At 40.5% G+C, this 20156-nt stretch overlaps 1 protein-coding gene across 21 annotated transcripts in view; it reads right to left on the bottom strand.

The window, feature by feature from the left end:
- Nucleotides 1–20156, bottom strand: part of RBFOX1 (RNA binding fox-1 homolog 1) — a 1178577-nt gene that overhangs the window by 346243 nt on the left and 812178 nt on the right. The window contains exon 1 of one of the 21 annotated variants that reach the window (XM_066561213.1): nt 3793–3845. The exons of the other annotated variants lie outside the window; for them this stretch is intronic. Coding sequence (XP_066417310.1) covers nt 3793–3810 — 18 coding nt within the window. The 5' untranslated portion in view covers nt 3811–3845. Of the gene's footprint in view, nt 1–3792; nt 3846–20156 lie in introns of those variants that run through there. 21 annotated transcript variants of the gene reach the window in all.

Genomic DNA, 20156 nt, shown 5'->3' with positions numbered 1-20156 from the left:
GCCTACTCTAGTTTTGGGAAAAATACCAAATTTCATTTGCTGACATGCTTTCTGCCTTGTTTGATCAAGTATCATTCTGAAGCTGCTACTGAAAAAAATCTCTGCTAAATATACACAAAATTTCTGACAACTCATTCCCTATTATTAAAAAGAACGGCAGACTGACAGGAATGAAGCACTACTCTGACTAAGCAGACATTAATTAGATGTTTATAAAATTTATCAAACTGTATTATGGTACATTAAGGTAATTTTAGTCTAGCATTGTAGCATACAAGAAAGTGTGGAAAGCTAACAATTCTTATTTTAAAAATATATTTACCAATTATTTTGTTCCAGTTTTTCCTACAACATTTGATTTTTTTCATGACATGTAGTAACTTTAAATGCTCGACTTCTAACTCAGAATATGAAAATTGAACATGAGGTTGGTGGGAACAGAACAACCAGATGGAAAACAGCCAACCATGGAACTGTTTGCTTGGGAATCAAGCAGCTGCCTGTGCTGTGTGCACAAACTGGGCTTATTTTTCAAAGTATGAAAAAAAAAAAGAGGAGGAGAAATAGTGTACAGAAAGAGAGGGCTCTGAAAGACTGGGAGCAGCCTCAGCTTCCAGCCACCAAAAGTCACACACTAAGCACCAGTCAGCAGCTTCAGAACCCTCTAACTGGAAAAGCCCCAACACCAATATTGGTTACATTCTGAGCAAACCCATCAGCTCTGGGGAGGGGAGTTACACAGGAAATGGCAATGAGCACCTGCAGTGACCCACAACACCCTGAGTCACTGCAGCCATCTCATCTTGGGGACAAAGGGGCGTTCAAGCGCAGCAGCAGCAGATGGAAATGGCTCTGTACCCTCTGAGAGAATATATTCCCTTTTGGTTTCACTAAATCAGTCATGCCTGAAAGCCTTCAAAGTTTCTTGGTCAGTGTGAACTCTGACACTGCTGAACTCTGATTCCTACAGCACACTGATTCCTATGCATAAAGTACCAGACCAAAAAAAGATCTCCTTTGTCCAGGGAAGGAGGAAAATATAAATACAAACATCATTTAATTGCTTAGGGTGTCAACAAATATGGGTTTCCTTTGACAGGGTTAACAACACGAAAATCTTTCTCTACTTTTTGAAATGTTGAAATAAGTATTTAAAAAACAGCACCTAATCAGGACTGTTCCATTCAATAGCCTGAATTAGTGTCTGTGCTCTGCATTCCTGCACAATATTTTAAGTTAGATAAACATGTTCAGCTTGCAATAAAAGGAACTTGATATCACTGTCATCAGTAGAATTAAAAAAAAAAAAAGACATCAAACTGTTCCAGGATAATGTCTAAGACATCAGAAAATGGGAAGAAATCAAAATTTTATTTTACTTTGCAAATATCCAAAGTGTTTCTGTGTTACACACGAAATCAAACAACAGGTAAGCACTGCCACATAAATGAGTGAATAGTCTGAAAAAAATCTCAGTCAAAGTAATCAGTTAATTTTAAGCCCTTTAGAAAGGGAAGATTATATTTTCACACAACTTGGCTACTTTAAATTTTAATAATATTGCTGAGAAGCTTTTTATAATTACATAAAAAATTGATGTGATGTCAGGAGAAAGCATTTCAAGTGCTGCTATGAGTTTATACCTTGCACCTACATCTACTGCAAGTCTCATGTTTACCTACTGCACCTTTTACTGCATTTTTATATGCAGCATCTTAGGTACCTATGCATGGCCACAATGTACTCAGTTTAAAAAAAATCAACATTTCAGAAAAAAAATAATCTATGAATACAAATACTCTATTTCCATAAAAACCCATAAAGTAATAACATTCTGCTACAATTAAAAAATGCTTATTCTCTGCTTCTTCCCACCAATCCTGAGATTTTATACAAATAATTTACACTGGAAAAGTTCAGTTGCAAATGGGAAGGATACTCAGTACTCAGGTGTAGCAGTGCCAAAAGAGAGAGGGACTGTTTAAAGAATTCTGAAAATCAGAAAACCAGAACAAAACAGACATCATAGAATGTGAGTAAAAAGGACTAAATAAAAATGACATGAACACACTTTTAAATGTGAAACGTTAATTACTGAAACCTTTATATGAATTACTAGGAGCTTTGAAAACCAGGTATTGGTACCATCAGAAACTGCTTGTTACTATGGCTGTTCTGCTTAAAGCATTTATATACATCTCCAAAAAGAATAACTATAAAAGTTCACAAAAAATAAAAAATACAGTGCACTAAAAGTGATGGAAATCTGCATGGCTACCTGCAAGAAAATGTATTACACTGAATTTCCAAGTTAAGAATGATCCCTAGGCTTGGGGACGGAGAGGATCCCTGGATTTCAAACCTTTTGAGCCTGTGCCTCAGAGAAACAGAATAATACACAATAATGCACGTCCTTTCACCTCAGTGTGCATATCAGAAAGAAGGGCTTTTCCTCACATATTTCCTGTGCCTCTCCTTCGGAGATGGCAACTCTAACAGCACAGCACAAACTGAATGAAAGACCCACTGCTGCAACTGAGGGATCTGATTTAGAAATCTGAGAATGAAATTCAGCTTCAATATAGAATGGTGGTAAGGGTTAAAAACCAGCAACAGTCAGGGTTGCTGGTAAATGTACAGACACACTGGTGAAAATTCAAGGGGCTTGTACTACAGAACCCAGAAAAAAAGAAAAAGACAAAATCATAAGGCTCAGTGATTGGTGAGCTCCCGAAATGATAGCACAGGTCAAAGCACTGAAAAAACAAACTTTAGAGTCTGCATGCAGTGCCTTTTGCAAAAGTTACTAAGATACAGTGGAGGGTCAACAGAAATGAGAAGAAAGCATAGAGGCAGATTTACAGCATGAAGCACGAGTGATTTCAAAAGAGAAGGAGTGATTGCTGATAATATCTCTGAGAATTCAGTGCTGCTCCTCTGCAGCCTGTTTTGCAGAGGTGGCCCAGATTAGCTGCACGCTTGTCTATTTTTACATACATTTAAATTAAATAAATAAATAGATTGTCAAATGAGATTAGTTTAAACTATTTTCCCAGAAGATGTACAGGCTTTGAAGAGGAACACAGAAAAGCTTTTAAGTATGCAGATTTGTTCCGTGATTTCTTTGTGGGTTTGTTTTGCTAAGAAATAAAACATTCTGTATCAAAACCTGGATGAATACACAGGTTAATAGCTTTACTAATTCAAAACATACATGCCACAACACAACATTATTTTTAAGGTGAGCAGATTTTGCTGCAAAGAATCAGAACAATGCTGATTATAACATCACAGAAATAGGAACACAGTATCTATTTCTTTATCTGCAGTTGTCAATTGCCAGAAACTTCAAAAGCCAAGACAGACTGTGACAATTAGTATAAAAGCAACTGGGTTAAGTAACACACATTAGAAGTTTTAATCACACTAAGATTGTTTCATTTCTTACAAAGAAAGCAAATTCTGAGCAGCCACAAGTGATGCAGCGTTCGCTTTGTAACTGAACCCCACAGTGAATCTCACACGACTGGAATATGTTCTAAGGCATTGAAAAGCAAGCAGTGCACCCTGCCACATCCTGCAAATCATGAAAATAAATTCCAGCTTCAGTAAATGACCCGGTTTGTTTAAACTCTGCCTGGAAATGCAAGCACAGGTACTGCACCCCAGCCACGCTCCCCTGCAGCACACACACCTTGCATAGCACAAAACATGCTGCAACTACAGCTAAAATCCACGCTCCCAAAGTCCATTTATTAACAAAAGATTGACATGGAGAGAGACACTACCTACCCACAAATACATCATCATCTTGAAAGAAATCAAGGGCTCTGTCAGCAAACAGAAGTCTCCTTACTTCACCAAGTATGTCTGGAAGGAAAACTGAAAACAGTGGGTAGAAAATCTTGCCTTTTTTCTGTCAAGTCCTCACAGTTCTCTTCTTATACAAGGTATTTTTTTTAGTTTGTTTATGAGCACAGCATTCGTTCAGTGGCTCTTTCTGCGTGTGAAGTGACTTGCTTCAGGCTGTCTTTTTTCTTCCCTTTTTCTCCCTAACTCAGGCTGTCCTTTCTTTACTGTCAAGCTTGCTTAGGTAACAGTTCTTGGTGTATCTATTTAATGAGCAGGTCCGTGCACTAAAGGCAGCCAACTACACTGGAGGGGGGTGGGGGGGGGGAGAGGGAAAAAAAAAAGTAATAATAAATAAATAAATGGGAATATACCACTTCCTGATTATTATTATGGGATCTACAGACGCCCCCTCTGTAGGAATTTTATAGGAGGATTTCTAAGACGTCTTGAGGGAGGGGGGAATCCTCAGAGTGACTCTGGTGGCTCTGGAGCCATTGCCTCTCCCTGCTCAAGGACCCAGTTCACAAATCCCACATTCGAGAAATTTTTAAACTCAAAGCAAAGCTCCTACAGAAAAGAAAGGAACATGTACTGCACCCTGCTTCTCCTTTATCTCTTTAAATGTACTTCAGATAAAAGCTGCATCCAGTCAGGTCAAGGCCTTTCCCAATCTTATTACGCTCACACAGGAGTGCTCAACACACTTTTCTACAGCCATCTACTGTCTCCACTGTGTTATTGCTGCTCTTCCTGCTGCCAGCACCAGAAACAGGGAGTACAAACAGTAAATCAGACCACAGCAAAAGTGTTTGGGCTGATTTGATTTATTTTTGGTAGATTTTTTTTTCTTACTGTAATAGATACTTAAAAATCAAAGTTATGATTGTGATTTGCATATTTAATAAAGGTTAATAAAGAAAAACTGCATCATTTGCTCTTTTTTTTAAAGTTGAATGTACATTATGTAAATGAGTGAGCATGCAGGGGACTCGAGTTTTTTTGATTGACACTTGGACTTTTATCCTTTGCTACAAGAAAATACTTTTAACTCATTTAACCCCTCTCATTAAAACACACAATATAATTAGTAAATTAGTTAACACCAGCCTCAGCTGAGAAACAATTTTAAAATGTAAAGGAGAAAAATGTTATTTATTTTAAGGCTGCATTATTGGGTTTGAGAATCATGCCTGGCCTTGTGAACTGGTGCATGGCACACCCTGACCATGGCACATTTTGGGTACTGATGTGGAGAGCTATTCACACAGTCTCTCTACCAAATGCATCAACCCCATATCATAAATCAATAATTACTAAAGAGATGAGGTATGAAAATGGTGATGGGAATGAGATTAAACAGAAATTTGACCTTGTTTTTATGTTTGATTATTTATTTTTTATCTTTGACAAACTTCTCACTTCTTAAAAAAAAAAAAAATCCCCATCTTTTTACCTAAAGACTCCAATCCATTTACATATTCAGCCTGACCATACAAGGTAAAATGTCACCTAAATAATTAAAATACTTTGACTAAATTGCACCAAGGCAGGTGGCAAATGGAGAGGCACCTGCTGAAACAGCCCATAAAGAGGAGATGCAACAGCAAAGCAAGACTGGGGGGAGCAAACTAAAATCCATAGCACTAAACCAACTGGAATCTGCCACCAGGGTGAGGTCCAAGTAAAGATAACTGCTGTGGCAATGACAGTTCAGAGCTGATTAAACAGCAAAATGAAGCCATCAATTCATGTGGCACCTCACGCTAAGATTTCAACAGAGAAGTTTATCCAGATAAACAGATACACATACACACACAGAGCTATTTATGCTTCATCTGTAAAATACTACAGCCAGCTAAAATGTTGTTGCCTCTCTTAGTGGAGGCAAAAGGCAAAGACTTAACACAGCAATTCCTGAAGTGACAATTTTTAATGTAATGTGCAACGGCAATAACATTTATATAAGTTTAGTGCAGTCTCATGAAATAAAGCCACTTCCTTCACCTGGGCAGCCTACAAGAGGAAAAGAAAACCCTTTTGTTTGCAGTTTTGAGTTGTTTAAATGATCTGTCAGTCTGCCCACCAAGACTCAGCTCTGTACCAGGCCTGACCCGGTCACCTTGAAGCTGAACACCTTCAGCTCCTTTAGGCTCCTGCACAGAGCGCTGTGTTCTGTAGTCAGTTACACTGTAATAAACCTGAAAGATCATGTTGGAATGAATTACATTGTACTGGTTAGGCTGAAAATACATTTTCTGATAATGTATCTGAACATCTGCCAGCCAGCAGTTCTTTCTATCTGTGCACCTCAACTGAACGCAGGAGGTTTTAGAATTTTCAAAGGCTAGTTAAAGATTTTATTAATGTGATAAAAGGCTGTGCACAGGTAGTGCCTATAAATCACTTCAGTATCAAAATTTCCCTGTTTTGGAGCATAGCACAGGCAGCATATGAAACTTCAGGGGATGATGTCCCAAGGCTTTCAACTATTCCCTCTGTATTTTAAATTCTCTTCATTATTAAATTGGTTACTCACCCAATTCTTCACATCTTATTCCTCCAGACAAGAGGAACAAATTGTAATGCTGCTGTACAATACCATTCATTTAAAGTGTTTTATTTTTCACACAAATTTTATTCAATACTTTGTTAGATCAGCTGTACTTCCTGTGCAGGTGGAAAAAGGTGGATAAAAAAAGACTGAAAACAGATATATTACTCTGGTTTTTGCACCTATGGCTGAAGTTTAAACTGAACCCTTTTTGCTAAGGTCACTTCTTACATGTTCTGGATTTGCAAACAATGTGAAAAAAGTAAATTGAAGGTACTGACCACAATCATTTTAACAAAGGCTGGTCCAGGACAGCTGACATCAAGTTCAGGTCAAAGGCTATTGAAATCAATGAGAACCTTGGTGTTCTTTCAAAAAACAGGCAGCCAGAAAATCTGATACCAGCCCGGGTGTTTGCTCCTTGCTGCTGTAATGGCCCAGCTCCTCTGATGCTCACATGGGGCTCTCAGGTACTGCCACCTTCAGCACCAGCATTGCTGTGTGAGCTTGTACCACAGCCTGAACTTCTGTCATCAATCACAATATCATTTATTTTCCCTACAGAATCACGAGGGATTGGTGAGATATTAAGGGTAGATAAAAATACTTGGTAAGAGTAACAAGAAAAAAATAAAATTTGTACTCATAATTAATCAAGATTAGTTATGTATGTGATCAGCACATTCTTATTGGCACCTAAACAGGTCCCATTTCTAAAAAATCAAGCCCTAGATTCTAGGAGTTCCATTACCTTATTAAAGGACCATAATTCACAGACATATCTTGGCATATTTATTAATGACACAGAAGATTGGAAATAGCACTGATATTGCTGCTTGCTGCATTGGAAGATAAGAAAATGCAGACTAAGTTCCTCCTTTTGCAAGGGATATAAGACTCCTAGGAACTGCAGGAATATTAAAACAAGCTCAGTGCTAGATGGCATAATCTGTTTTTCTAGGTGCTATATGACCATACAGAAGGGTATCAAAATCATAGATTTGACTAATGGACTGCAAAGACAAAACTTACTGACTTTAATGAGTCCACGTTTTCAACCAACATCTCTGTTCTTCCAAACTTAAACCAGAGGGATTGAATGATTCTTAAAAACCAAAAAGCCTAATAAAGGAGGATGGGAACGTGATGGTAATTATTACACTGCCACTACTGGTAATAAACTGGTTTCTTTTACTTCAGGCTCCCCAAGAAAAGATACAAATGATGCACATGATACATGAGCTGCAGCAACGCTAAAATCTCACATAAGTTACACAGAACACAAAAAATCATTTGAAGCATTTAAAAGGCAAGAAATATTTGTGTTTGTGCTTAATTTCCACACCTTTACAGCCTCATCTATTATGGCTGTATATGAAATGAAAAACTGCAAATTGTTAGGAGGTATGGAAACAAAACAAGTCCTTAATCTGTTCTTGTGTCACTGCAGTTTTAAGGGGGTGGGTTTTGCTGTATTTTTTCTGGCTTTTGCTTTTTGGATTTCAGCGTAAATACAGAAGCGCAACTGAAGTGCACCTTTATGTTGGTTTATAAACTCTGTGTTTAGAAAAACAGCTCCATTAGTTTATAAACTCTGTTTTCAACGCAGGTTTTGGTTTTGTGTTTTGTTTTGGGTTTTTCGGGTTTTTTGTGGGGTTTTTTTTTTCCCATTTCCAATTAATTTCTATTGCTTTAGCCTTTCTGTCATTTTTGATGCACGAAATTGGTTTCTGTGCCCATTTGCTCTACAACAAGGTCAGAATATTGTCCCAGGAAAGCCTGAGGAGCAAGCAGCCAACAACCTGGTCATTAAAGCTCAGCACAATGTCACACCCCCAGTCAGGATTGGTGGCTGAGGTGAATTGTGCTCAGTGCAAGGGGGACGAGCAGGATGGAGGCACATGGGAGCTTCCCCAGTCCCACATTCCATGGCAGATGTGTGGGATGCACAGAGCTGATCACTGCCCACAGAACCAGCAACGTGAAATTTTGTTTTCCCTTTCCTTATGAGAGGAACAGCGGATTTGTCTTTACAAACAAGCTGTGGGGCTGCTGGTGGATAAAACCAGCACTGGGAGATAAAAGAAACAATGGGAAGGATTCCACTGATTGGTGAATGGAAAAAGAGATTTCCCTTTACAAATAAACTTTAGGTTGGCTGATAAATTAAATTAGACATTGAAAGATGAAAGAAACAATGGAGAAGAAAAACCCCTAAATTCCACAAGAATTAAAAATTAAAAGGGAGGGTTACACATCAGAGGGAAAATCTCTGGTATCAAGTGTATTGGGAAGCCTGAACCTCTCAAGTACCTCAGCCAATGGGAAAAGAGAGAAGGGAAATGTGGCTGGGAAATGGGGATAAAAAGGAGGCTGTGTCCTCCAAAAATCTGAGACATCCCCGGGGAATGCCCCATGGCCTCTGCCTTTATTCAAATAAAGTAAAAAGACCCCTCTGTCTCCTTTTTGGACATAACACTCTGGTGTTTGTGGATTAATTTCCCCAACACTTAGCACAGCAAAGTGATGGGAAGAAAACTATGAGAGGCCTGCCCCTTTGTCTGGTACAAACACTTCATTTGTGATGTGCCTGGAACCAAGTCTGGCTGATTTCTCCCAACACTCAAACATCCTATCCTGACAAAACTCAGGGTAACTAAGTGATTATTATTAAGTCAAATTATTAGTGATCATTCTTCAGTTGGTAACAGCTCAATCAATCCATCCCCATAATTTCAGTGGCAGGTGCTGCTTCTTCTCTCTCTTTGGTGAGAACAGACTCAGCCAACAGTTCTGCCAAAGAGAGCCCTGGCAGCCTCAGGAAACCCTCTCATCATCCCTCCTGGGCTTAGGATCTCAGCTGGACTCCAGCTTCAGTCTGGTCAGTGTCACTGGGGCTTGATGATGCATTTGAATTTACTTAAATAAGGTCTGTGAAAGAAAAGTTTAACACAAGGGCAATGGGATCAGAATTTACCTGCTGCAAAAAAAGAGTTTTACTAAATTCCCTGAAATGTTAGTATAGCTCTCCAATTTTCTTCCGTACAACACCCAGGTGTGTGTGCAAATCTTGATTTTAGATACTCTGCTTATACGGCTCACAAAAAGAAGCAAATCTGTTTCAGCATGTAATCATTCACATTTAAATAAAGCAAGCTGGATATCAAATATTGAGCACTGGTAACAAGTGGCTCTCAATTCATCTGTTCCTTGAGAACTTAGATTGGTTGAATGAAATTGAATGAATTAAGTATCTCAGGACACTCTGGAGCAGAAAAAAGAAACTAATGTCATCAGTAAAATTACCTCCAGGCAAATGTTTGCTTAGCTTTAGTCAACATCTTCTTTCCAGTGCCCATAAAATCTTTGCTTCAAGAGAACACAAAGACAACTCACAATCTTATAATGCATTTTTAAAACCTGGCAGAGGGTATTTCCATCTTCTCAGTAGGACACATAATTATATTCTCCTTAGAACAGACTAATCTGAAACCAACTATTGCTAACTATTATCTAGTTATTGAAGCACAGGAAAAAAAAAATCTCTTTTCAAGATATTACACTCAAATTTGCTTTGGGTAAAGATGTGCTCCCCAGCAGTGGAGGCAGCTGATCCCATTGCTCAGGTGACATCAGCCCCATGCTGCTGCTGGCAGAGCCATCAATCAGCTCACATCAGCTGATGCAGGGACCTGATGGGCTGGGAGAGGGATGGCACTCAGATTAATAAAGAAAACCTGCCACACTTGCATAATAAATCAGTACAAAGTTGTCTCTAGGAGTTCTTTAAGTAATTGCAACTACTGTAAGGTAAGATTTGGTTTGAAAAATAGGAGTAGGGGTTAACATTTGGTAATCATCACTAATATGATAAAAGGCTCCTATTACCAATGACTTAAGGACTTCTTCCCTGTAATTTTCAGTTTATGAGTATATCAATTGCTTTGTTATTTAGTGCAGGCTCCTTAAATCCTGAAGTCTTTATGCACTGGATGATAACAAATGGATCAGTTTTACCACTTCTAATAGTTCAGTAAATCATGGAACAGCCTACCTTTCAGCAGAGCCATCACACAGAGCTTATCACAGCAAACCTATCAGCTGCTATTTCTGACCACAGATCTGACAAAACTAGTTCATGCTCTGTCTTCTCCTCTCACTTGCTTTTTAACAAGGTGAGAACAGCCTCCTCACTGAGGCTGGCTTCTATCAGTGTTTTCATTTGGTGAGGGACGGGCACATCCTCAGTGTGTGCTGAGCACACTTCTGCTCCCAGAGCTGATGGCAGCACCCCTGTACAGCAACCCTGCCATGGAAAAGGTGAAAAACCTGCTCCTCTGGCACCTGAACTCCTGGCAAGAGCAGCAGAACCAATGAGGCTGGGCAGCACCCCCAGTTCTGCTCACAGTATCAGGAAAGCCTCTGCAGCCCATGGACAAGTGACAAACAGGCAGGACAAGTGACAAGGAGACACGGGGACAGGGTTTGAGGGAGGCACTGCAGGGGCAAGGAATGGAACACGACAAAACTAATCCTGGCTATTGAGAGAGAAAAGAGAAAAGGAGTTCATAAGAGGACTGAGATATCTCCAAAAGCAGACAAAAAGCTGATGCTACAGGTGCTGATCATTGCCAGGGTATTAGCAGTGCACGAGGACAGCCCTGAGTTAACTCCATCAACAAAACAGCTGACTGGGGCATTTTTGAGACAATTGGTGTCTCACTATTGCTGTCTCATTAAAGTTGGGTTTTTTTATACCACATCACAACTGCAGAATGCAAAACCCACACAACTGCTGGGGTACTTCTTGCACAAGTAGTGGCTGTGTTTAACCATCAGGAACTCACACTTCACACACTGAATTCCCCAGTCAGGTACACAAAGTGCTGGTCTGGCAGTGGCATCAGCCTGCAAACAACAACTGCCTTCAGAATCCTCTACTCCTCATTCTCAAGGAAATCAGAGACTGTTTGAGGAGCTCTAATGGCACCATCACACAGAGAAAAGGAAGCCGTGAGGCTGCTCTTTAATAAATCAATGCCTCTTTGGCTGCCTTCCAGACCACAAAAACACTTTGGGCATCTAGGCCTGCCTTTCATTTTGTGACTTGTAGGACCCTCTCCATCATCTTGATGTCTGCAGATTTTCTCCATTGCCCTTTTTCTTATTGTTGGCTCCTACCATGAGATTCACAGAACATGTGCCTTTAGTAGATCTCAGACTCTGTTTTTTCAGAAACACTTGACATTTTCTGAAATCTGAAATTTGTCTATTAAAGACAAATAAGTAGTGAGACAATAATTAAGGCTGCATCAGTGCTTTCCCAAAAAATGCAACGTGCTGTATGCACATGCATGGCCAAATGGTTCTGACTTTCAGAAGTGGCCTCAAATCATTTTGACATCACTTCAAAAATACTGGGAAATTTCTGTCCATCAGTCCAAACCCTGAGAGGGAACCCAGGGCATGCCAGGAGACCACATGAGATGAAGAGCTCTTTCTGGCAGTCTGGCAAAGGGAACCCTCCTGGCCTCCTGGAGCAGCACACCTCTGAGAATGGCTGTGAATGCAGCCATCCACGCATCCTATCCATGGTCTGCTCTTACGCACCCTGGAAGCTTCAAAGCACCAAGACTCATTGCTAGGATTCCTCTAAACAGAACATGGTTGGTTTTGAACAGGTGTTTCTAGAAAAAAGCTAAATGCAGCACAACTCTAAAGGAGTTGTAGCAGTTGAGCAGCTGGGGAATGCACCCAGCACTGCTCCAAGGAACACTCTGGGACAGGAGATTGGGACAGCACCTGATAACCAGGTCACTATAGCACTTCCAATGTCCCCACAGTAGGAATATTTTTTCCTCATCTTAAAAAAAAATAAATTTGGGAGTATCCAGCTTCTTGCAAAAGGTCAGATTCAGAATAGTTTCCCCTGCATGTTTCAAGCAGTACAGATCATGTCAGTGTTCTGCTTCTAGACCCACTTGCACAGCCACCACCAGGCAGAAAACCAGGCAGTCATCAAAGCAACCTGTGAGTACCTCACATTCCCCCACTGCCCTCCAGGTCTATCAGAAATTCCTTCAGCAAACCAAAGCTGGATTGCCTGAATATTCATTCTCACAATTAAAAAGTTCACTTCTCAGACAGTTCTTCTGCCTGAAATTAAAATACACCCTCTCCCCTTCCATGAGCTGCCAGTCCTTTCTGTTATTAAATTGATTGTACATTAGAGATGCTGTGTTTACCTCAGACACTCTCCATTAGGAGAGATCCAGCCTGTACACTAAATATTTAATTGGTGTTCTGAGATGCTCTGAATCTATGTATTTTCTATTTTCCTAGGGGGTTCATGGTTCACATCAGTTGGATACTCCTTTCCCAGCAACAAAATGCAAAGTTAACTATTTCCAACAGCAAATGCACAGGTACTGACACTGACAAAAACAAAACAAATTACACCCTGCTCTGCAAACAGTGACATTCTGGAAATATAACCTCTGTCTCAAACCAAAATGTAGATTCTTCTGCTAGTACAAGCTGATGAGACCCTGTGCATGTGTGAAAGCTGAGATTTGTTTCTTTTCCCCCCTCGGGAGGGAAATTCTCCAGTAGCATCACAAGGAGTGGTTGTTCCTCCCTTCCATCAGAGACAAATCACCAGCACAAGATCCTGGTGCAGCCCAGGGCTAGTGCTCAGCTCTGAGGGCTGGTGGCACTTGGGCTGAGCCTAAGAGAGCAGCAGCAAGGGGCAGAGCCAGCCCTGCTGCTCTTGTTTTCAGGACAGCACACAGCAGAGGAGCAGGAGCAGCTCCTTGGGCAGAGCTGTCTGGATCCCTTCCCTCTGGGGCTGCAGCAGGCTCAGCCGCGCTCCCGCACAGAGGAAATGGCAAAATGCTGACAAAGGCAGCACAGCACTCGCTGCTTTCCACTGAGCCAGGCCTTGCTAAACCACAGCATCTCTGCAAACTGAGCTCTGCAAGGAAACAAGATTGAAGCATTTCAAAAGATGCTGTGATGTTTTTTTCTTTTTTTTAACATGAAATGTCATGTGCCAATATGACAAACAAGCAAATCCCATTCAGAATGGGGTACCCTGCCTCTGTTTAGTTACTGTCTCCTAAGAACACCTTACACCCAGAGCACAGGGCTAACAAGCAGGGCTTGCTTTCCATCCTGACCTGCACTTCAAAGGAGGGAGTTCTTTACAGGCAGGGAGGCTCTGGGCTGCAGGACCAGGTTGCACAAAGCCCACCTGGCCTCTCAGAGGTGATATTTGGTGTCCTCCTCTGACCCTGAATGAGGATGCTCTGTTCTGAGGGAGTCTCCACCTTCACTCACTGAATTAAAACTGAATTAAACCCTTCTGTGGCTGTGGAAATGCCAACACTGAGGTCAGGGAGCACCAACACCTCATTAAACATACACTAAAGTACCCTTGGCCTGACATACACCTGTTAAGACTATTTCCATGTCCCAAATTCCAACCCAATTCCAAGAATTTTACATTTTCTCCTCCACCTGGCCAAGGAAAGGCACTCCCAGTGCCTCCAGCAGGAGCCTAAGGGGAAGAGGCTCAGAGTTCCAGAGAATGCATTTCAGGTGCATCAATACCATGCCTTAGTGCCCAGCAAATAAACAGTGCAAGCATTTGGGTGGGATTTAGGTCAGAAAAACACACAAGAACATCAATCTGCTTTTGTTATTTACTGGAATAACGTCAAAAATCTTCGTTTCAACTGAATTTCCTCTAGATTAGATTGCCCCACTGAGGGTAGTATGATTACAGATGCACACTCACTGACCTTTGTTCTCTTTTTAATAACTGCAGTGTTTGCCAGCACTTTCAAAATAAAGCTTGGGTGACTCTCAATAAGACATGGAAATATATTTTCATTAATCAATTTGAAAAATTATTTTTTTCCTTTCCCTTTCAACCTTTTTAAAATAAAAGTCAACGTTTTTCACATCATTTATATATTTGGTCTCATGTAAGCCACAAAGTTCTCTAAAAATTGCAAAAGCCTGAGATTTAAATGTAAACCTAATAGCATTATGTATTATTTTGGAGTCTCTAATGCATTTTCAAAGAAATTAGTGAAAAAAAACCTCTTTAAAATTTTTGGCTCCAAATTATAATTTTAACATAGTGAATAGAATATGGGAGATTTAATATTTTTCAGTCATTAGATCTGGTTTTCAAACCAGAAGGAACTCAATGGCCATGCTAGCACACCATGATTGCTCTGTTCTGATGTCAACATACGAAAAAAACCCCAAAAACTTGCATACAAATGAGTTAAGAAAAGTTTTTCTATATTTTTAACACTGATAATTATTTTACTATCAAATTATTTTACTATCTCTCAGTGTAAAATAGATACTCTGGATACAAGATGATCATAACTGTAAGAAACCCCCACAGTCCCACAGTGGACTCCACATTTCCAGTTGAGCACCACTGGGAAGGTGCCCAGCACCCAAGCCCTGCACTTTTCAAGAGCTTAGAAAAAATTTGATTATTAAGTGAATTTACGGGGTTTTTCCCCCTAGATTTACAGCTGCTTGTATGGGTTGGTTTTTTAAAAAAAATCTGTGTTTAAAGATGGAAGAGAATAGTAAATATTTAATGTATTTTGGACTATTATCAACCAGGTAAACTTAAAAAAAAATTTAAAAAAATCCTAATTTCAAATTAAACGATAGCTACAATTAGATTTTAAGTATCTGCATTAGTGGAAGCGGGAGTGTAAATGAGGTATGAGATATCCTGGAGTTGGGAGCCTAATAATTGAGCCAAAACTCCAAAAAATAAACTACCTTTTCAAAGATCATGCTGCCGGGTTTTTCCTTGGGCACTGTGGCAATATCATGTGAAAATTCCTGGGAGATTTCATTCCAAAAAAATGGGAAATGCCAGTTAGAGTGTCAAGAAAAAAAAGAACAAGGGGGGAGTTAAATTATCAAAAGGCTGGATTTGTTTTTTTCTAGTGCCTACAGGTTTTAGATGCAAATATATGAGCACCAAAGTATGTGCCTGGAATTCTCAGTAAGGAGAGTGTTTACAATACCTTTATGGGAAGTAGCAAACTGGTGATTGGTTATCTGCATCACAGAAAGGCCCTCACCATCATTTGATCATGAAAAATTGTGGGAATAAAACAAGAGATGAATGCAATCTACCTTAAAATTCCCAGGCTGTGTGTTTAGTAAAAAAAGGAACACCAGATATCAAAGATGTATCTGAACCATAAAGGATTTGGGGCAAAGGCAGTATTTTACTCCTTGCTTGTAAAGTGCCTGTAATTTATGGAGCTATATAAATGATTTTTAACAATGATGAAAACAGTTGTAGAAAGCAGTAGTTCAGAGGAGAAGGGAAAAAAAAAAAAAGAAAAAAGGAGAAATGAGCTGATAGCATTTGAAGCAATCTACAGCACGTAGGGAAAAGCAACCAAAAGGTAATAAAACTATTCATTATGTGCTCTTTGGAGGGCAGCTGCTCTCAAGTACCAAAGTGACCTTGAGATGAACACCACTTCTTTTAGTGTTGTACTGAAAGAGATCTTAACAATCCAGAGGCAGAGATAACTACTGCATGAACGAGAAATGTGGAAATGGAACTTGGGAGCTCTGAGTGCATCTGTAGTTTTGCCCATTTCCTATGAATAACAGCCTACATGGCATTTGATTGCATGCTTGGGATACTTCTGTGGCCACTCCTTCACGGGAAGGGCTCAAATTTCTGGTATTAGTGGAGCATAGAAAATGCCTGTGATCTGATGCACTTTGGTTTTATATCTCCCTCTCCCTAAGCCACACTGTCTTTATAGAAAACAGAGGTGATCAAAGCTTCAAAACACACAACAGCACAGAGATGTGGAGGAACAACATCCCTGAAACAAGGTCAGCTTCTCCCAGGGGTGAGAAACAACAAAGATGCTAAAAATCAGCAGAGCATTTTTGCCTTTCTTGACTTCCTGGCTCACAAAATGGACCCTCCAGATCCCATGGTACAAATGTGAAAATACCAGCTTGGGATTTCTTCCATTTCTCATCAGTTTGTCCCCCAGTACCTGCTGATGTTGGTGACTGCCTCAGGCAAGGGGCAGGACCTTGACCCTGGCTCCACCTCTCCAGCCTGTCCAGGCCCACACAGGGAAAAGTGTGGAACTCTGGATAAAACACCTTTTTCCTAAACAAGTTGTTTGTTTGTTTTTTTTTTTTTTTTGCTGCAAGCCTTTGTGAAAAGAAAAATTAGTTACTAAAGGTGTCTTTAAAATTCTGTACTTTACTTGTCTTCCAACTCCAAGTATAGCTCCTTCTTGAGCCCAGAACTTCAAGATGGCACAAAACTATTGTCAGCTTGATAAAACACCAATTTTGTGTGTTTTTATTTCTCTATCCTGCTTCCTGGAGACTACATGGAGCTTTTTTGGGATTCTGTACCAAGAAAGCCATTCCTGTTGAACACAAACACTTGGCTTTCAGGACAAGCTGGGATCTTGCTGCAGAATAGAACAGAGCACACTTGTAGTTCACTTATTCTTAGTATTAAAAACGTCAAGACTAAGAACAAATATAGACTATTAAGAACAAATACAGACTTGTAAAATCCTGATCTATCCAAAACCAAGATTTCTCTCTTTATCCAACAGTGTGGTATATGTGCATGTCAAGCACAAGTCACAAGGACTGGATTCTTAACTGTATTTATAGATTTATATATAATACAAATACATACTACTATGTATATATTTACATAGTAGTATCTACATATTAATATTGATTCATGCATTTCTGGGCTTTTTAAGGTGATTTCTTTTTCCTGGTAATTTTGGTGCTTTGAAAAAAATTGGCAGCTACTTAGAAAAGCATAACGAAATGTTTTTGTGGAGTAGTACACCTGACCAGTTTAAACAAGGAAAGTTTAGGAAGATTTTACAAAACAGAAAAAGACCATAAACATCAAAACAAGGATATGATAGCCATATTAAAATCAATATTCCTTCATTCTCTCTACTTGAAAGAACACTGGTTCAAGAAGTCAGTGTGGCTTAGTGAATATTTGTCCCTATAACACCACATTGTTTGGATTGTTCATGTAAATTTTTTGGTTTTATTTCAGTTCTTTCCATATTTTCAATGCCCTTCCTGTTCCCTTTAAAAACCTTGTTGCTCAATCTGTTCTTTTGTATATGAGTAAATGAGAATAAAAATCCACCATACAGAAGAACTAAAGAGGGTGTTAAAAATACAACCCAGCTACCTGCAGCTGGACAACTTTTCCTAGGTTTTCACTTTTTTCACCCAAGTGCAAAAGAAAAGTAAATAGTTCAAACCAATAGCACAACCCACACCCAAGCCAGAAAGGCCTTGTGGAAACACCCAGGGGGAAAAAAACCAAACAGCAACCCAAAACTTGCAAAAAAACCCAAAACAACCAAGAAAAAAAAACAACAAAACAACAAAACAATAAACTCCCCCCCAAAAAAAAAAACCAAAAAACCTACAAAAAACAAACACCAAAACCAAACCAAATAACACCCAAAAACCCCCAAAAAGACCCCTAAAGCCACAAATCCTCCAAGGTGCACTGTAAACTAGACAGCATTTCCTTCTTGAATTAGGGGTGCCACTAAAGGGACCATGATCTTTGCCAGCCCAATTGCCTCAGCAACAGCAGAGGTTGAAATCATAAGTCAGGATAGTATAAACACTGCTAAAGCTGTGCACTCAAAGGTCTGCTTTCCAGATGATCAAAGAGAAACTACAAAAGCTGGGTGAAAAAAGAGCTCCCTCTCAACAAACACAAACTAAGCAAGAAAACCTTTCTTCTTTTCTAGGCCAGCATCCCTGCTCACAGTGAGCGCTCTGCGGCAGGAGCTGCGTGCACACACTGCACAAAGGCTGAACCAAAAGCTGCTGTTCTGAGTGCAGGAGCTGTTCCTAAACCCAGACTGGATCCAGGACTGGGCACTGCTGAGTGCAGGAGCTGTTCCTAAACCCAGACTGGATCCAGGACTGGGCACTGCTGAGTGCAGGAGCTGTTCCTAAACCCAGACTGGATCCAGGACTGGGCACTGCTGAGTGCAGGAGCTGTTCCTAAACCCAGACTGGATCCAGGACTGGGCACTGCTGAGTGCAGGAGCTGTTCCTAAACCCAGACTGGATCCAGGACTGGGCACTGCTGAGTGCAGGAGCTGTTCCTAAACCCAGACTGGATCCAGGACTGGGCACTGCTGAGTGCAGGAGCTGTTCCTAAATCCAGACTGGATCCAGGACTGGGCACTGCTGAGTGCAGGAGCTGTTCCTAAACCCAGACTGGATCCAGGACTGGGCACTGCTGAGTGCAGGAGCTGTTCCTAAACCCAGACTGGATCCAGGACTGGGCACTGCTGAGTGCAGGAGCTGTTCCTAAACCCAGACTGGATCCAGGACTGGGCACTGCTGAGTGCAGGAGCTGTTCCCAAACCCAGACTGGATCCAGGACTGGGCACTGCTGAGTGCAGGAGCTGTTCCTAAACCCAGACTGGATCCAGGACTGGGCACTGCTGAGTGCAGGAGCTGTTCCTAAACCCAGACTGGATCCAGGACTGGGCATTGCTGAGTGCAGGAGCTGTTCCCAAATCCAGATTGGATCCAGGACTGGGCACTGCTGAGTGCAGGAGCTGTTCCCAAATCCAGACTGGATCCAGGACTGGGCACTGCTCATGTTTGTGCAGCAGGAGGAAGAGAGCACTGGGATATTGAGTTTATTTTGGGTACTATCTCAGCAGCCCTTAAACTGTCTAAATGTAGTACCTTCTGTCTTTTCATAAATTTTCCACTTCCTGAACCTTCATTAGCCCTAGTGAACTATTCCCTGTCCCTGATTTCTGTGTACAGATATGAGTTTAAACACACACTGAGGGGCTGCTGAATTCCATAAAAAGCCACCCAAACCAGACAGGTACTTAGTGCAGGCATTGCTTCAGCTTCACCAAAAATTCCTGTGGTCCTTCAGTTCCAGCAATTATGAAGCACCACACAGAGAAAATCCTTGACTGGGCAAAAATCAAAGTTGAATTCAAAAGAAAGTGGTGCTTGAACAGCAGAAAAGCCTTGCCTGCTGTTCTCAGAGAGAGATGCCAAAACAACACCAGGACAGGAATGGAAAGTTTTCTGAATAGCATTCCATCAAGAGCAGAGTCAGGACATTACCTAAAGACCTCTTAACTATTCCTGAAAGAATTCAAAGAAGCCTGAAGTGAGAGGCACCACTATTGAACAAAGTGCAGCTAACACTTTATTCTCTTGATCCAAGGCCCCTATTAGCAGTCAGCATTTGAAGAGAACACAATCCCTGTGGTGAGAGGCCATGGCACTTGAAACGTGAACCTCAACAGTTTTCATTACCTTGCTATTGTCTTAAGTTGCAAGAATATTAAGCAGCAAATTGGAGTTTTATATAGTAACATTATGAGTTACTATAGTTGGGAAGGCTCCTAAAATTTAGCAGAAGTGCCAAGCAAGACTGCAATTGAAATTTACATTTTTCTAGTTGCCTTTTTTTGGCACACATTTATTTCAAGCTAAGTTCAAATTTAAATGAAATCACATCCCTACCATTAACCTTTCTCCCCAGTCTTTTTTAGATCTTATTTCCGAGGTTTTTTTTTTTTCCTGAGCTGTGATGTGTATCACTCTTTATGGAATGTCTGGGAATAGAGTTGGTAAGACACTGAGTGAGAATACTCCAAATTCATTGCATGGC

The sequence above is a fragment of the Molothrus aeneus genome, chromosome 16 (assembly GCF_037042795.1).
Source record: "Molothrus aeneus isolate 106 chromosome 16, BPBGC_Maene_1.0, whole genome shotgun sequence".
Classification (NCBI taxonomy): Eukaryota; Metazoa; Chordata; class Aves; order Passeriformes; family Icteridae; genus Molothrus; species Molothrus aeneus.
Note: the sequence above shows the minus strand (reverse complement) of the source record. Positions and strands in the feature narration are given on the sequence as shown.